Here is an 18,412-nt window from a genome sequence, read left to right as displayed (position 1 = left end):
TATAAAGTGATACTTGGTGTTGGAAGATTAAATATATGCTTGGGACAATATAATTGGATGGTTAGAGATTTTTGTTTGGAATACTGTGTTTGAATGCCATTTTATAATTCCTGTTTTGGGGTGTTTTGCTTTTTATGAAACAAATATGCAATTCATTGTGTTTAAATTATAACAACGATCCTATAGAATACAGATCCATATGGCACACCATTAGTTCTACCAATTGATTGTAGTTTAGTTGTAAGTATTAATCAATCATTATGGTGATAGACCAGCATAAAGAAGATGGGATGCAAACAATTTTTAAAGTAAACAATATTAAAACAAAAATTACACAAACTAAAAAAAAGAACAAAAAGTACATTATACAAGTAGTCCTTGACTTATGACCATAATTGAACCCAAAATTTATGTTGCTAAGCGAGACAGTTGTATGTGAATTTTGTCCCATTTTATGACCTTTCTTGTCATAGTTAAGTGAATCATTGCAGTTGTCAAGTTAGTAACACAGTTAAGTGAATCAGGATTCCCCATTGACTTTGCTTCTCAGAAGGTTGCAAAAGAAGATCACATGACCCCAGGACACTGCAACAGTTATAAATACAAATCAGCTACTAAATGTCTGAACTTTAGGCATAATCCGTCTCTAAATAATGCTTCACAATCACTTTGATTTTCATCACCCATTTGTCTCACTTCCAATCTTGACCATCTCACTGCTTACTCCACGTAAAGATCTTGGAAATTTCAATTTGCAGGAGCCTTTGTTCCATGTGTTTGTGAGCTTATGCAAACACTAAAAATAACAAATAATTAAGTAACAGAGGATCCCATTGAAAGAGAAATGTTCATTAATATAGTTGTCTTGGATGCAGGGTACACCTATCAGTGTTCACAAATGTTCATGATTTTATTTTACATTATTTCTTTTATCTATTTTTTGTCATTTATCTTAGTGCTCAAAATAGGCTCATAGGTGCTTACTTATGTATTGTGCGGCACAAAATCATTTAATTAATGCTACAGAGCATTGCTTCCAGGACTTACTAGAGATTTCTCTTCTTAACTTTCCTTCATTTTAAAAAAAAGTTTCCTTTTTTAAAAAAAAATCAGCAATCCATAAAAGGCAAGGTCCTCTTATCCCATAACCATTAAGTTTACTCAAGAGCCTTGATGATGAATTTTGTCAAAAAGTACTTGAAAATTCAAGTGTACAGTACTTGATAGTCACCTGTATCCGCATGCTTGTTGGCTCTCTCAAAAAACTTTATAAAATTAATAGAATTTACCTTTACTTAAGCTTGTTCCTCAATGTGCTCATTTTTTTTTAGTAATAAATAGTAATCACTTTGTACCTATTTGTCTGGAACAGACATTACATTGATTGGCTTGTAATTTCCTGGATCACTCCCAGGCCCATTTTAAAAATTAGAAATCATATTGGTATTTCTAATTCTCTGGTATTGAGCCTATTTTGAGGTACAAGCTAGATACTTTGGCTAAGAGGTCAGCAAGCTATTATATCTCAATGTATATTCCTCATGTTCTTTATCATTATTGCTTTCCTTACACTTTTTTTTCCATGCTTTGTACTATATTTTATTTTTCTTATAAGGAAAGGCTTTTTATTTCCTAAAGGAAGCCTGCTTTAACTTTTTTGGTTTACTGGATAACTACAAAGCACCCATGCTGGCTTCTTTCTGGACTTAGTTGACTTTTTCTGCCAGTAGAATACAGTAAAGTTGAGCCTGGATTTCTGAGATTTTATATAATCTCTAGGTCAGCGGTTCTCAACCTATGGGTCGCGACCCCATTTGGGGTCGATCGACCATTTCACGGGGGTCGCCAAGCAAGGCTGTCCACCATTTTTTTTGTCCGCCATTTTTTCCCCTTTTCCGTCGGGTGCCTTACCTTCCTTGGGCTGGGCCAGCTGGTGGTCGGCCTGCTCCGTCTCTGCTGCTTGCCTCTGCTGCTTGCCTTGGCTGGCGCAGGGGGCGGAACCACGCATGCGTGGCGCTCCCGGGCAGGGAAAGTCCTCGACTTACGACCGGTTGGGTAGTCCTCGACTTACGACCGGTTTAGTCCTCGACTTATGACCGGTTTAGTCCTCGACTTACGACCGGTTGGGGGTCGCGGCATTAAAAAGGTTGAGAACCACTGCTCTAGGTATTACAAAAAGATTTGGCTCTCTTGTCTCCTTTCAAGCTATTCGTTACTAGTCGCCTCATTTATGAGATTATTCTCTTTTATAGTGAAATATGATTGTGTTGGATCCTGCTAGCAATTTCTCAGTAACATGTGTGCTAAATGCAACAATAGTATTGCAACCACTGTTTTTTGTCAGTTACAAACATTTACATTTCACACTTCACAAGCACCATTGAAGTTTAATTCTAATATTGTTTCTTCCCCTGTCAGTTCCAAGGACAATTGTTTTAAGAAACAGTGATTGAGATTCATGGGGGGGGGGGGGGAAGCTAAGTATGATGGTATCCACTCAGTGTGAGAGTGAGTGTGAGAATCACTGAAGTCCTCCATTATTACAGTTGCTTCTTTGCATGACTCCCTGATTTCTTTAACCATTAAAGATCACCATCACTATTTCAGTTATGTGGGAAACAGTGTATTCATGGATATAATCTATATTTATAATTTATATTTGTGGCAAGATATTATCATGTAAAATTGAAGGGGAATTCAGTCTTTCAACATTATATTTTATACCTTCTTTGATATTAAGAGCGCCACCTTTCTCAGTACTGTCCTTGCTCAGTCATTCGATTACTTCTGATGGACATTATTTCACCAGAAAGGTCTTTCAATAATTGTTGCTTTCAGTTCTTATATGTTGATGTTTTATCAATACTGTAATACTAAATAGCCATCTTGTTTTCTGCCCCCTCTTTTTCAATTGCCTTTTATGTTTTCAAGCATCACCAGAGTCTGCTCTAATAACTTATATTTGAATAATATAGTATGTCCAAAATATTTAAGCATTATCTTCTTTTTACTGCTTTCCATGAATAGTGCTACTTCATTTAATACTGAATTATTAGTTCTTGCAGTCCATGTTATTCTCAACAATTTTTTTCAACACCATTGTTCAAAAATAGTTATTCTTTGTTCAGCATTTCTGGTTATTCTAGTATCCATTCACAGCCATATACTACAATTGGACAAACTGTGACCTGCCATATCTTTCTCCCAAGAGGGAGACATTTTTCTTTCTTTCTTTTTTATGGCTACCATAGCAAAATATAAAAAGGTGACAAAAATCCCAGAAAGTTTGAATCTCAGCATAAATTCAAAATCCCAGAAGGGTTCCTAGCATACTAAAGGGATGTGGATTGGCATATCTTTCTTTGTTAATTGTTTTAATATTTATTCAATATAATCCTTTTTATCATTTCACCCTAATCTGAGCCTATTGCCTTTGAATCCTAAAAATTCATTCCTGACTGGTGATTAGGGTACCAGCACATTACGTTCTCTTACTTTGCACTTTTTGTCCTTCCAAATAAACTACTGTTCTCAGTGTATTGGCATTAATTATATCTAAATATAAACACCTTTCTTTCTCTTCTTTGCAACTCAGTTCTTAACTGAGCAAATTTTTCTTTGTTATCTTTTGCTTTCTACTTTCTACTTTTCTTCAGCTATTTTTGTGTAGGCAAACAACTATTTCATCTTCTGTTGATGAATTTTAGGATATTTTTGTTGGTTACATCTCTAATGGTGTTATATATTTCAGTTTAGAGTTTTTCACACACTTTGTTTAACAAACTATCCATATAATATATTCTTTACTTCTATTGCATAACCATACTGAATATTGATGAGGTCATTTCTTATTAGTCTGTTTTATTAATTTTCTTTAGTTAAAATTTTAAAAGTGGTAGTTAAAAATCATTCAGCATCTAGGGTTTTTTTGGTGACTGAACTGAGCTTTTTCATCTTTGCTGCAGAATACATATTCAAATTAATTTCATTGTTCCCTATGTTTTAATGTCAATGTTTATAGCTGTCTTTTACATTATTGGAAAAAGATATTTTCTATTAACATTTAATTTTCTTTTCAGAACACTATTAACCTTTCCCCTGCTTCATTTCAATTTTCCCCATTATTCCAAACGCTATTTCTAACTTTAACATTCCTGTCTTCTATAATTAGTATGATATCTGTTTTGATGTTCATCTTTTGGAATAGTACTTTCAATGGTGTAGCTCATAATTTCATTGGAATCACAGGTTACAAGGCAAGCCATAATGCCCTTAACTATAAACCATTATTTTTAAACCACAATAGGTAGGCTCACATTAAGCCAAAACCAGACAAACTATGTAATGGCTTAGAACAGTGCATTGAAATCAGTTGGTGGTTTCCTGTCTTTTCAATAGGAATAATTTATTAAATGTTTATAACAGCTGAGTCTAATGTATATGGCACCTGACCCTGGGTGGTTTACAAATTGTTAAAACATTTTAAAACAAGAAAACAATACAAAGGAAACAAAGATGCCAGAGATAACAAATCCAGATGGGAAAAAAGAAAAAGGGGCTTCAATCATATTTGTCAAAAGGCTGGATGAAGAGTTGGGTCCTCAGGGGCCTTTAAAACAGAATGGAGGCTGTTTGAATATTGGAGGGGGGGGAGACAACATTCCAGAGAAGTTGTACTTCTGGGGTCCTAATAGATAGCATTGTTTAATTAAAGGTGCAGTAGAATGCCAATCCTGCCAGACTGAATTTGCTAGGCAGATACTATAGCAGACTATAGTGGTCCCTCAAGCAACTAGGTCTTATACCACACAGGTATAAGTAGTGACCAACAACTTGATTTTTTTTTTTTTTTGCCTCTGGGCATATCAGAAGCTGGATCTTCTTTCAGCTTTAATACATCAATGCTATTTGTATTTGCCTTTGTTCTATTGGAATTAATAAAAATGATCAAACTATCAAATGGGTAAAATATATAACAATTATTATTAGAGCACTGTTGTGAAAAACAAATTTTGGGAGTCAGTTTACAAAATGGTCAAAGTACAGGGAATGTGGAACTGGAAGAAAGGGAAATAATTTCCAAACAATGTAACATTTAGTTACTCTTCATGGGGTACAGTCCTAAATTAGACATTCAAATCCAGCTTGAGGGTTTTATATCTGGTTGAACTATGTGCAATGCTTCCTATGAAAACTGATGTTAAAAACAATTTGAACCTTCAGTTGATCTCAATAGATGGAACATATAAGAGAATCCACAGATCACTGCAAACAGTTCAGGTGACTGAAAAGTTTAGCTGACACTTCTCAACAGGTCTACAAGTACAGCATTGCTTACACTCTGAATGGGAGACCTCATCATAAAAGTCATTTTCTAATCTTTCATTCTTTCTTTCAAATCATTTACAACCACTTAAGACATCTATGAAGAAAAAAACGTGAAGAAGAACCTCCGGCTAGGCACAATGACATGGTACCATTGAGATATAGTGTTTGTTAGGGATTCACAGACACATCCACTTTGACAAGGATTGCCTATACCTGTGGTGGCGAACCTATGGCACAGGTGCCAGAGGCGGCACGCAGAGCCCTCTCTGTGGGCACGCACGCTGTCGCCCCAGTCCTAGGCCTTCAGCTGGGTTTTATAAAACCTTTTCGCTTTAGGCCTCCACCGCTGTGTGCAAAAAAAAAAAGGTTAAATCAATCAATTTCTCACAGGAAAAAAAAGTTGGAATTGATTAAACTTTTTAGTCCCACCCAGTCTGCCGTTACCACCGTAGCCACGCCCACTCAATGGGCCACGAGCACCCGGCACCCGGCAATACATAAGTGGGCTTTGGGTTGCAGTTTGGGCACTCGGTCTCTAAAAGGTTCACCATCACTGGCCTATACTTTTGCATGTAGGAGTTACACCGCTTATGCCTGAAGTATAAGTTCAAGTAAGTTTATACACAACCCTGTGAGATTCAGTAGAGCAAATGCTCCAAATTTAACCAAGGAGCTTTCATGTTTGAGGGTGAACTTGCACCTGCGTTTCCAAGATGCTAGTCCAGCAATTAAACTGCCCCATCACCGTGGCTGCCCTAGTTCCAGGACCACCATGCCTGCTCATTGTGAATGCTACGGTAGAAGTTACTTAAAATGCCTGTAGGGACCTGATATGAAAAAAGCTGAGGACGCATCTTCAGCTCCAGTGTTTCTCAACCTTGACAATTTTAAGGCATGTGGACTTCAACTCCCAGAATTCCACAGCCAGCAATGCTGGCTGTGGAATTCTGGGAGTTGAAGTCCACATGCCTTAAAATTGTCAAGGTTGAGAAACACTGAGCTAGTCATTTTCCAAACGGCAAAGAGAACCACGCTTAGCACCAAATAGGATTTCCGTGCTTCCCCTCTTCTGCCTCCACCCCAATACCAGCCGCTTCTATTGCAGACCTCGTTCTCGCGTGCCCCTTAAGACAGGCAAAGGAGGGGGGGGGGAAGACGCCGAAGTCCGTCCTACTCGCCCCCCCAGTACGTGTTGACGTCACATTTTTTTTCAGTGAAGAGGATAAATCGGGTTAAGCTTGTCCAGACCCCGGAAGTAGAGGGTTTGCAGGCTTGGAGGAGATCGCGAGGCGTAAGTAGGCGCTAACATTTGGCTCCGCTTGAGCGGAGGAAGGAAACTATAGTAGGTTGCGCCGGGGCTGCGTTCTACGGGGAGGCTAGGCTGATTTAACCTAGGAAAGTCTTGCCGCTCCCTGGGCTTTCTGCCGGGAGAGTCCCAGCGTTTGCGGCTGGCATGGTGCTGGCGCCGGCGTTCGGTGCTTGCGTTTTTCGGAGGGAGCAGCCCGAGCGGAGGAGCCGCGATGGAAATGCTGCTGCTGCAACCGTTGGGGTGAGTCTCGGCGCCCGGCTTTCCCCCGTTTGATCTCTTCCGGATGTGTTGGATTCAACGCCCATCGCCCCCAGGCGGGCTGAAAGTGATGGGAGTTGAAGTCCAGAGCACCCCGAGGACTCCCAGTTGAAGAGGACTGCTAGATAAGTGAAAGTGGGCCGGGCACTCTCCTAATACCGTAAGGTTTCTGGAGAGAATTGCCCCTTTGCAGAATATTATCTTCGAACAGGCCTTGGTCCTATTACTAAACTGGAATATCGCGTTTGTTTCTGGAACCTACGTCCCAATAATCCCACCGTATTCTGAACATGTGCAGAGGGCATTTCATGTTTTATTGTAGCTATGGTAAAACAACAGCTCATTTCTGGGTTTGGATAATTTGGCCACTCTGCCTGGAAGGGCTGTTTCCAACCCCGTTACCTTTAGGGTTTGACTGTGGTCAGTTTGAAGTTAGAAAACCACCGAACAAACAGCCAGAGATACTCCTTTTGCAATTTATATATTGTATTCCAAAACAGGCCCTTGAAATTCCAAACAGCTTCTGGGTGAATTGTGGCTTAGTTGAAGATTTGGGTTACTTCAACCAAAGTTGTCAGCATATTTTAAGTAAGAGACCAGCTTTTTTAGGTAGGTTATCTTTACTTTGGTTATCCTTGTGCTAAGTAATCTAAGTATTTGAGGGTCAACTGGGACCCACTGACAGAAAATCCTCAGGAGAATGCAGATTAATCCTTGTTTGCTGCTTTTCTCTGCATGGAGAAAAATACTTTTTCACTCTAGTCACAATTTAAATAACCAATAATGATAGTTGAATACTAGCAATGTGACGGCTGAAATGAAGTTTTTACTGTCATTTGGAATATCTGTCATTCTTGGTTTTGTCCAATAATAATCACTGGATGAATAAAAAGCACCTAATATGTTTCCATCATTCTAAATAGAAAAATGAAGGTAGAATAATAACTTTATTGTCACTTTGAATGTACACCAATTGGTATATATTAAAATGAAATTTTGTTGCATACAGCTCTCAAAGGGTCACAACCTCCAATATACACTACACTATAAACATGACATAAATAAATACAGAATTATGCATATACCCACATATATTATATGACATAGAGAAACAACAGTCTAGTTCGGATTATACATGTGCATGGTGAGAAAAATGAACCTTGACAGTTTACCAGGTGGATGGCATAGGGAACAAAGCTATTACAGAATTGGGTAGTTCTGCTAGAAATACTTCGAAACCTCCTCCCATAGGGGAGCAACAGAAACAGACCCGTAAAGTGAGTGTGTGGGGTCTCTAACAAAGCTTTGAGCTCTAAGCACATAGCGCTTATAAGCTGCATCCTGTATGCTGTTAGCACTAACTTCAGTTTAGTGTGTTTCAATGTGTCTTTAATTGTAGTTACTTCGGTCTCTTATCAATGATTTAATTAGATTGTGGATGTTTAAATTTGGGGCTTTTCCTAGTTTGAATTTCACTTGGGAGTTGGGTTGTTCATCCCAAAGCTTAAAGGCATAGTCAAAGCTAAAAGCACATTTCACTTGGCTTAGTTGCAGAGCTGTAAGTGAATATGTATGTAGATATTATAAGCTTTTCTGCCACTTCAGTCAAGGACTCTAAAGCAGCTTATAAGGCTATATAACAATAATATAGTGGAACAATAAAAACACACATAAACTAACCAGTTTAGCAATAGTAATAAGTTGGTTGCAAACTCTCATGGTTAACAAATTTTCTTTTTTCTTTTTCTTTTTTTCAGATATACCAAATTATGCTCACAGAAGCCTCTGGATTTGAAATATGATTAACACATTTTCTTTTTTTCTTTTCCCCCTCCCCAGATGTACCAAATTATGCCAGCAGAAACCTCTGGATTTAAAAGATGATAATACTGAAAAACACTGTCCTGTTACAGTGAATCCTTGGCACATGAAGAAAGCTTTTAAAGTTTTAAATGAATTAAGAAGGTATTGTTCTTGAAAAGTACAGTACTCGGTTCTGGAGCTGCCTTATTTGTTCATTATACTGAATGCAATATCCATTTATGCTTTACAATTAGAGACCAAACTAAATTTCATTATTTGCTGTTGACACTTCATTTTTGAGTATTATTCAGTCATAACAAGATTTAATCATGACATCAATAATTCCTTGAGCTGCTTCCTCATGAACATGATTAGAAAAGTGATGTTAAGCAAAATGATTTCACACCTATCATTTTGTTGTAAATTGAACATAGAAATTGGCTTTCTTAATGGGCCTGGCACTACATTGTTTCAAGAGTAAGTGTATATTATCAAGGAGTAGAAGCTTTCTATGAAATTATACTGTAAACCTCCTTTTTGAATACTGTAAGTCTACTTCTTTACCACTTCTGCTAACACAGGTAGTCCTCGACTTAACGATCACAATTGGGACCAGGACCTCAGTCGTTGAGACAAGTGGTTGCCACAATCCCAGCACTCCTGGTTATGGTTGTTGATTGATTGGGTCATTAAGCAAATGGAGCAAAGGAGCCACCTGCTGAGTACTGCTCCCTTCTGTGTATGGAAGGAAACAACTCCAAAGAGCTGCAGGAATGGAGCTCAGATCTTTGAGACTTGACCGCCATTTTTGCAGCCCTTTGCAAGAGTTGCCCTCCTTTCTGTGTGGGGAAAGAATGGCTGCAGGAACAGAGCCCAGATGTTCAGAATATGACCTTTGTTTCTGCTGCTTTTCAGAGCAGTCCCCCCCCCCTTCCATGTGCTGAAGGGAACTCCTTCAAAGAGTTGCAGGAATAGACTTCATCAGCTGGAGTTGTTCCTGTCCCTTCAGCAGGAACTCCTTTTGCTCTCAAAGGGCTTCCTGGGGTGGGGTGGGGAATCTCAGATCACAGGGAGCTGAGATTCGCTCCCACCTGAGAATCCCTGCTGATGGGCATCCCTTTTGTAATCTTCTCGGCTGACTTCTTGTTGACTTTTTGCAGGAGCCAGCAGAGAGGTTTGTAAATGGTGATTGCATTATTATGGAGCACTTGGTAATTGGTTGTAAGTGCAAACAGGTTTCCCATATTGTGATCATGTGACTGGGGGGGATAATGGTGCAATGTTTTGTGATGGCTGGAAGTGCTTTGTAGGCCATAAAGCACCCATTCTGTTGGCGTTGTAATTCCAGATTATCATTAATTGAATCCTCATAAGTCGAGAACTATCTGTAGTAGCATGACAAGGTGGAGAAAACTGTAGCCTTTATACAGTATTGAATTACAACTTCCATGTGGCCATTTGTTATAGACACTATAGATCAGGGGTCCCCAACCCCCGGTCCGTGGACCAGTACCACGCCGCGGCATGCCAAGAACCGGTCCACACAAACAAGCAAAGCCCCATCCACGGGATGCAGACAGCACACAAAACCACACGCCCTCCGATCTGTGGAAAAACCTCTCTTCACAGAACCGGTCCCTAGTGCCCAAAAGATTGGGGACCTCTGCTGTAGATTATAATTCAAGTTTCCAATCCTGGAATTAAAGAATAAACTCTGCTTAATTTCTGGAAAATGTCTTTGTTTATGGTCTTATGTGTTTACTGTACTTATGTGGTAAAAGTAAGCTTATTAAATCAAAATATATGTGAGGGAGGGAATTGCATACAGAAGCAAGGTTCTCAAGCTTTTTACTATTGTTGATAATGATAAACAAATTTATTCCACCTTCCTATGATAAAGGAAATTATTTTTATCAGGGATAAGACTGGGTAAGAAATAATGTTCCTCTTTTAATTGTTAAATTTTAATCTTTCTGTCATGGGTTCTTAAATCTAATGGAGCTTGCACAGAAAAGGTGGGTTCCAAAGCCTGAAGTGAGTTTTGGTAGCACTTAAACTTTGCCTTTACAAGTGTGGTTAGGTTTTTTAAAATAATTGCAGGGTTTTTCCTTAATAAAAAGAGATACGCTCAATAGCTCTATTAGCAAGGAGAATGATAAGATCCTGAATATTAATATTTTATTAAACTTGTTGAATATCCACAGTAGCCTGTAACTAATAAGGCGATGCTTATCTTTCCTGTGATCTAAGGTTATTTTTGTTGTCTTTCTTAACAGTCAAAACCTATTATGTGATGTGACAATAGTGGCTGAAGACATGGAAATTGCAACTCATCGAGTTGTGTTAGCAGCTTGCAGTCCATATTTCCATGCAATGTTTACAGGTACCTTTTTTTTCTTCTTGTCTCTTGCAGTTGAACTATCTCAGCCTATTTTGAAAGGTTAATGGGTATTTCCTCAAGACATTGCTATGCTGTATGTAAATATGCACAGTGTATTTAAAATACTTTAATAAGTAAACTTTGTTCCTGAAGTTGATTCCTAGAAGTAAAAGCTATGCCTTGGAAGCTACATTCTTGCTAGTACTGCTACCTTTGGTATCACCATTAAATGTGGTAAAATGTGTTCTGTAAATTGCTGAAATACTGTAGCAGAAAAAAAATATATGGATTGAGAAACTATAGAATTGAAAGAATGGATGGAGAATGATAGCTTTACATCTTACGTTGGAGTGCTTTTTGGGCCCAATTTCAGATGATTGGACCATGTGTTTTGCCATGATGGTTTCTATGCCAATTGGATATTTGAATGTTCATGCTCTGTCCTGTGTATCCAGGATAGGTATGTACATTGGTTTGCAAGTAATTGTTAATTGTTAATTCAGTTTAACCACATTCAGTTCATTTGAAGGAACATTCTTTCATCTGTAATAATTGTATTAAATTGTAAATAATACAAACTAAAAGGAAAATGAAGGAAAAAGTGCATGAAAGCAATACAGACACATATCCTTTTCCCCTTATAAAATGACTTTCCACCCTCATCATACCAAACGATAAGCAATTCTATAATCTTTCCACCTCCTCTTAGCTAATAAGTATAAAATATTAACATATATAAAATGCAACAAGCATATCCTGACTCTTAACTGTAACAACATCCCATTTAAAAAGCATAAAATGGTCCTTTTATGCTGATGTAAACATAATAAAACAAAACAAAAGTTTAACATTACAAAAATAGATCATTTCTCTATTATAAAAGACTATCTTTTATACGCATTTTCCCATTCCACACACCAATAATTCTGAAATCCTATGCCAAGTAGCAATTTATATCATTCAAAAAAAAAATTCAATTCTAAACTACAAAAAAATTACATGTCAAAAATATAATCTCAGCATTCTAATATAAACAAAAATTTAAAATTTAAACATAACAAAGAAAAATAGCTTCTCCTTTAATGAGAAAAATTCATCCAATTTTCTTATTTTGAATAAAAAGTTTATCTGTCTAAAGCTAAGATACATAAATATACATAGACATACATAGATATACATAAATATACACAAAAACATGTTTATGTATGAACATACATAAACATATACACTTGTGGAGAAAACCTTAACACCATATTAAGTGTAAGCAAAACCAGTATATCACATTTTTCAGTTAAGATACCAGTAAAATCTAAAAAGAGCTACTCAAAATGATAACATATCCCATTTCATCCCTGGACAAATAAACAGACTTTGTAGTCCTTTTCTTTACAGTCTTTCTCTCTAAGCCATTCAGATGGTTATTAGTCCTCATTGCAAATTTCTTCAGTGCTTGTCTCGTTAATCCAACAAAACGAAATTATTCCAATTGCTCTCTAGAATTATCATTTTTATCTCTATCTTAATTTTTAAAGTCTCATACAGGATTTTTTTTGTGTGTGTATCTCATGACACATTTTTATTCAGTTTTCTTCATATTTTTCTTGGATAGATTTTGCTGCACATCTTGTTCTGCAACATTTTCTCCTGATAACAGATAGTTTCCAAGAAGCCAAAACATAGCTGATATAATTGAATCAGATTGCTGATGCAGATCTCATTCCTCAAAGATATCTCTAAGCACCATAATAAGTTGTTTCTCTTATTATGTCTTAAATCTCAAAAGCAATTTTCTCCCCACAAACATGCATTCTTTAAAAAATAATTTTGAAGCCTTAATATTCAAAATTCAATGATTCAACATTTTATGAGCCCCTTTTTCTGTAGCCAAAACCTTGTTTTGTGTTTTGCTCTTTGTTTGTTTGTTTTTTAAAAGGTCTTAAGGATTATAAAAATAGATCTTCATGTTCTTATGTTAAGGTTTGAAGGCATTCACCCATCTTTCCAGCCTTGTCATTCTTCTTTGAAGCTTTTAATAGTCAATTTTCAGAGGTAGTTAGCAAGGAAAATAAACAAATTTGGTGTCCTTTTTTTTAAAAAAAAACCTCTATTTGCAGCTGGAACAATTATGGCAAATTCCCCAGTCTCCTAATTATCCCCTCTTCCAGAAATTGCCATTTTACAGTCTTTTCATGAGGGGCAGCCATAAGGAAAAACAGCTTGGGCAATCTCACCTTTCTCTCTCTCTTTTTATCCACAAATGTTAAAATGTTCACAAACGCTTGTTTCACTTTTCCATGGAGCTGCCTTCAGTCCACCATCTTCTCCCAAAAGATCCAACAAATATTTTTTTCATTCATCTTTTGAGTAATAGCATCTCCTCAACCAAGTGTCTCTTTTTTTAAAAAAAAAACAATTCTTCTGTTTCAAACAGTAATGAATTTTGGCTGCAGCATTCCTACGAGGTATTTAGATAAAAATGTAAAATGTTAGATTCTTGTTAAGGATAGGTAATTTCTGCTTTTCTGAGATGTATATAAATAAAAGTAACTGGGTGTAATGACAGATGGTCAAGGTCTAGTTAGTTTGGGAATCAGCCAGCTTCTGATGTTATGAAGCTAGAGAAGGATTTGTTTCCCTTAGTATTGCTTGAAGTTCAAGTTGCTATTTTAACACATCGGATATTGTAGGCATTTTCCATTGTTAACCAACAGATTTTGGATATACATCAGAAAAGCTCCTCAGAACTGAGATTTGCTTTAAATTCTCTTTTGTAAACATTCATTCTGGCACTACAAATAGTTCTATACTATCTCCACGAATCGAAAAGGTATCGTTTTACATTTGCAAAGAGATGAAATTGTTTTATATTACAATAAATCAAAATGCTGCTGCTATTAAATCCTCTTGATTAATGCTTGCAATTTATTTTAAAAAATCATTTTACATATTAAATGAATTGACCAAATCGGTGTACATTCTACTATTTATTAAACTCTGGTTTTTTTTTCTATACACGGTTATGATACCATACCACATCTAGCAACTGCTGGTAGCCAGACTACTCTGTAGATTTTTCTGGCTTTCAAAATACATGGCAACGATGCTAGTCCATGTATGATATGCCATATGATTGATAGATAGATAGATAGATAGATAGATAGATAGATAGATAGATAGATAGATAGATAGATAGATAGATAGATAATCATGGTATAAAATAAATATGTAAATCCAACAGTGCTTAAGCTTCCAAGCAATCAGGTTATGAGCAATAGTGAAACATATATGTACCTGGTCTTTCAAAATATTTATGTAATTTGAACAGGAGGTAAATTAAGTTTGATTACTGCTTTTTAATTCCAGATTTATCCTTGTAGAGTAATGCTTGAGAATCAGCTTATTTCTCTTCCTTAAGAACAGAAAGAGCTTCCTTTCTGGTCCCTGGTGCTTTTGAATTATGGTTGTACAAAATTAGAAAATTATGAATTCTTGTCTAAGATGTCAAAAATTCTGAAAGACATTCAGTATCTCTTGGCTGGTACTTTGGTACCTGTAGGTATTATATTGCCATTTCCTCTTTTATTACTGTGGAATTACTTTTTTTTTTTTGCTTCCAGATAAGATCTTTTTGCAGCATGTGTATTATCTGAATTAATCTGTTTTGCCATTGTCTGAATTAATCTGTTTTGCAGGTGAAATGAGTGAAAGCCAAGCAAAGGAAGTTCGAATCAAAGAAGTTGATGGTTGGACCCTTAAGATGCTCATTGAATACATTTACACAGGGGAAATTACAGTTACAGAAGAAAATGTTCAAGTGAGTGAGATGATTATATTCATTTATCATAAAACACTTATAGTGGGACAAATCTCTCTCTGGGTTTGGCAAGGGTAATATTTATTTCTTAGCATATGACTGAAAAAAATGTGCATCTTTTAACAATATTTCTGTGGTCTTCTTGCCCTGTTGTAACACAAAACAATGAGCATCTTGCATGTGCTAGCATTTTAAAAAGATCTGCTGAGTTGTACAGTCCTTGACAAAGTACTCTTCATTGCATCAAGCAAATGGACAGAAAGGGGTAGGGTTGGAAACCATTGAAAATCTATTGTTTGAAGAATACATCTTAATATATTTTCATTTCAGACTAAATACTACTGTGGGCTCTGAAGTAAGCACTAGGACTTACTTTTGGGTAGGACTTACTTTTTGCCGGTACTAGCAGGCTGTGAGCGTGCGGGAGTGGGGTGGGGCCTGCGCATGGGGTGGAGACACAATGCGGTGGTAAGAGCATGGTGGCGGACCAAGTACCAGTGCAAGCGGGGCGCATGCCTTTCCCATGCCAGGCCAGCCCCTGCAGCCCTGGGGTGCCTATGCTGGGCGGTGGGAAGAGCGCCAAGGCCAGACCGATGCTCCTCTGGCTGGAGTGGGGGGCCTTTGCCCTGGGGATCTGGGGAGACCACCTTCCTGGCATGGCTGGACCCGCCTGAGAGGTGAGCAGGTAGGCAGCAGCCCAAGACCAAAGCGGAAGATGGAGTGCTGGAGCTTCAGGGAGGGAGGGTGCTGAAGCAAGCAGGTGTCCTGCCATCAGTCCCATGCTGGCTGCCCCTTCCCCATGGAGCTGGAAAGCTTGCCACACCACCACCTAGATGCCCTCACTTCCCCTAGGAATTGCATTTCTTTGCTTACCCGACTTCCAGCCCTGTCCTGTTTCTCCTTCACGATCCTCCATGTGCAGGGAAATAAGAGAAGTCTGTGGGGGGGGGAGGTCAATCAATTCCAACTTCGCCAGATTATTTTTTTTCGCGAGAAGTTGGAATTGTTTGACTTTTTTTTCTCCACAAACTGCTTTTGTTTCCTTTCACGTGGCAGCAGAGGATCGCAAAGGAGAAACAGGACGGGGCTAGAAGTCAGGTAAGCAAAGAAATGCAATTCCTAGGGGAAGTGAGAGCATCTGGGTGGCGGTGCGGCAAGCTCTCCAGCTCCATGGGAAAGGGGCAGGCGGCATGGGTTCTGATGGCAGGATGCTCACTCGCTTCAGCACCCTCCCTCCCCAAGGCTCCGGTGCTCCACCTGCCACTTTGGTCCTACTCACCTCTCAGGCGGGGCCGGCCAGGAAGGTGGCCTCCCCAGGGCAAAGGCCCCCTGCTCCGGCCAGAGGAGTGTCAGCCTGGCTGCCCCCATCTTAGCATCCTTCCCACCACTGCCCAGCACGGCCGCCCTGGGGCTGCAGGGGCTGGCCTGGGACAGGAAGTACACACGCCCCGACTGGTCCGCCAGGCCTCATGTCAGCGGCATTGGGCACGATGCGCGAGGCGTCAAATGGCCGCAGCTGGCGGCAAACAGATTCCTTTCCCCCATCGACTTTGCCTCATCGCAGAGGCACTGGCAGCTCCCCCCCTTACCTCGTGCCAGAATTGGCGGCCGTCCATCTGTGCAGGCTCTTAGGTAGGGCTTACTTTTGGAGGGAGGGCTTATATTAGGCCCATCCCCCCAAAATCAGCTGGAGCTTGCTTTTGGGAGAGGGCTTACTTTCGGAGAAACACAGTATACCTATATCTATAATAACAGAATTTCCTAGTGAAAAAGTGGGCACATTTTATATTATAGTAAATAAATATAGTAAACTACCGGCACATTTATGTGCATATTTGTGCATCCTTTGTGAAACCAGAAGAAATATAATGCTGTGCCTGTTTTTTTCTTTTACCATTGGGCCCCAAAGGTTATAAATTTAACTGACTGTAGAAAAGTATGTCCTTAATAATGAGTCCACCCTAACCGTAACCCATAGAAAATACTTAAGTTGCTAGACAGATTTAATTTAAAGAATGGGTTGGACACAACCGTGTTGGTTAAGCAATCAAGGGGCAAAAAGTTCACATTTTAAGTAATAGTTAATCTTTTTAGGAGTTGTCAAGAACTAAGACAATAAAATCTATGACTAGGCTGCATAATTTTTCTAGACTGAGGGCTATACTTGGCCTTTGATAGCTATGTCCTACCGTTGAAAAACTTGTAAGTGGTAACAGGCAAAAACAAAATGTAATTTAGGTTCATTTGAAATTTACTTTGTGAGTAGTCTCCAATTACAGATTTAAAAATAACATTTTTATCACATTAAAATTAGCTGTTAACACCTTTTGAAAGCCACACCCAATACAACGATGGAACCTCAGTGTATCTCTGTCTTAGATGATGTATGTGATTAAGCAGTCTTTCTCATTCAAATCCTTGTTCCCATAGAATCAAAGTAAAGGGATATAAAATGCATATTCCAAATATTGTTCAGTGTATCATAGTTTGTTAAAATCAACACAGTAGAGGGTGTTGTCTTCCACAGCCTCTGTGAGAACTGTCAAGCTATATATATTCAGGAAAGTAAATTAATAGCTGGATCTTTAAGATGCTTATTAAATATGTTCATACAAGGACAATTATAATTACAGAGAAAAATGTACAAGTGAACGGTAGAACTCAAGTAAAATTTTATAATGCTATATTATTTAGCAGCAGTTTAAAATGAAATGTATCAAGATCTTCACAACACAAGGACTTGCAGGAAAAAGTTAATTGTTGATCAAATAAAACAATAGTTTTAGTCTTGAAGAAATAATATGTTGCAAAATTTCACAATTACCACCAGTTTAAAAATCAAAAGCACAATGCATATTGTAGTAAAATATAAAGGAAAAAACCTTATGTTAACTTTTTAATACTATTCCAATTGGAGGGAGTGATAAACAGCCTAGTAATTTGGGCTTAACCTTTTGCCATATGCTTTCATGACAATAGATACCAAAACAAGATCTTTTTCAGAACTTTGATCACTCTGCATGTATTCTGTCTATTGAGCTTCTGGTAATTCCAGAACTTGTCAGCAATTAGATATCTCAAGTGCTGTTGATGGATGGCTTGAGTGTCCTTGAAGAAAAGTTGTCACTGAAGTTCAAATATTGCAAAATTTTAATGATTTTTGGAATGTTTTTATTTTACATTAGATGAGATAAGTAGATGTTATTTGGAATGCAAACCATGTAGATGGTTTCCAATGTAGGAGTTTACTGAGGTTTGACATTGTCTCATAAACTAAATATTATTTATTCTTTATTGGCCAAGTGTGATTAGACACTTATTTCTGGTGCATAAGCTCTCAGTGTAGATACAAACAACAAAGTGATATAAGATGCCAAAAGGAGAAGGTAATAGGAAAGATGAGAAGGATAATAGTAATACAGCTCTACCACATGGGTAAATATGCTTGAGCATAAGACAGGTCTGTGGGAATTAGGTGTTTAGCAGAGTGATGGCATGGGGGAAAACTGTCTTTGTGTCT

The 18,412-nt window shown here is 38.0% G+C and overlaps 1 protein-coding gene across 1 annotated transcript in view; it reads left to right on the top strand.

The window, feature by feature from the left end:
- The first annotated feature begins 6,576 nt into the window (after positions 1 to 6,576).
- The window catches only part of KLHL2 (kelch like family member 2), a 47,726-nt gene continuing 35,890 nt past the window's right edge, over positions 6,577 to 18,412 (top strand). The window contains exons 1-4 of the mRNA XM_015820636.1: positions 6,577 to 6,877; positions 8,735 to 8,860; positions 10,975 to 11,081; positions 14,771 to 14,892. Coding sequence (XP_015676122.1) covers positions 6,849 to 6,877; positions 8,735 to 8,860; positions 10,975 to 11,081; positions 14,771 to 14,892 — 384 coding nt within the window. The 5' untranslated portion in view covers positions 6,577 to 6,848. The remainder of the gene's footprint in view (positions 6,878 to 8,734; positions 8,861 to 10,974; positions 11,082 to 14,770; positions 14,893 to 18,412) is intronic.

This window comes from Protobothrops mucrosquamatus, unplaced genomic scaffold (genome assembly GCF_001527695.2).
Source record: "Protobothrops mucrosquamatus isolate PMUCROS unplaced genomic scaffold, P.Mucros_1.0 scaffold1153, whole genome shotgun sequence".
Taxonomy (NCBI): domain Eukaryota; kingdom Metazoa; phylum Chordata; class Lepidosauria; order Squamata; family Viperidae; genus Protobothrops; species Protobothrops mucrosquamatus.
Note: the sequence above shows the minus strand (reverse complement) of the source record. Positions and strands in the feature narration are given on the sequence as shown.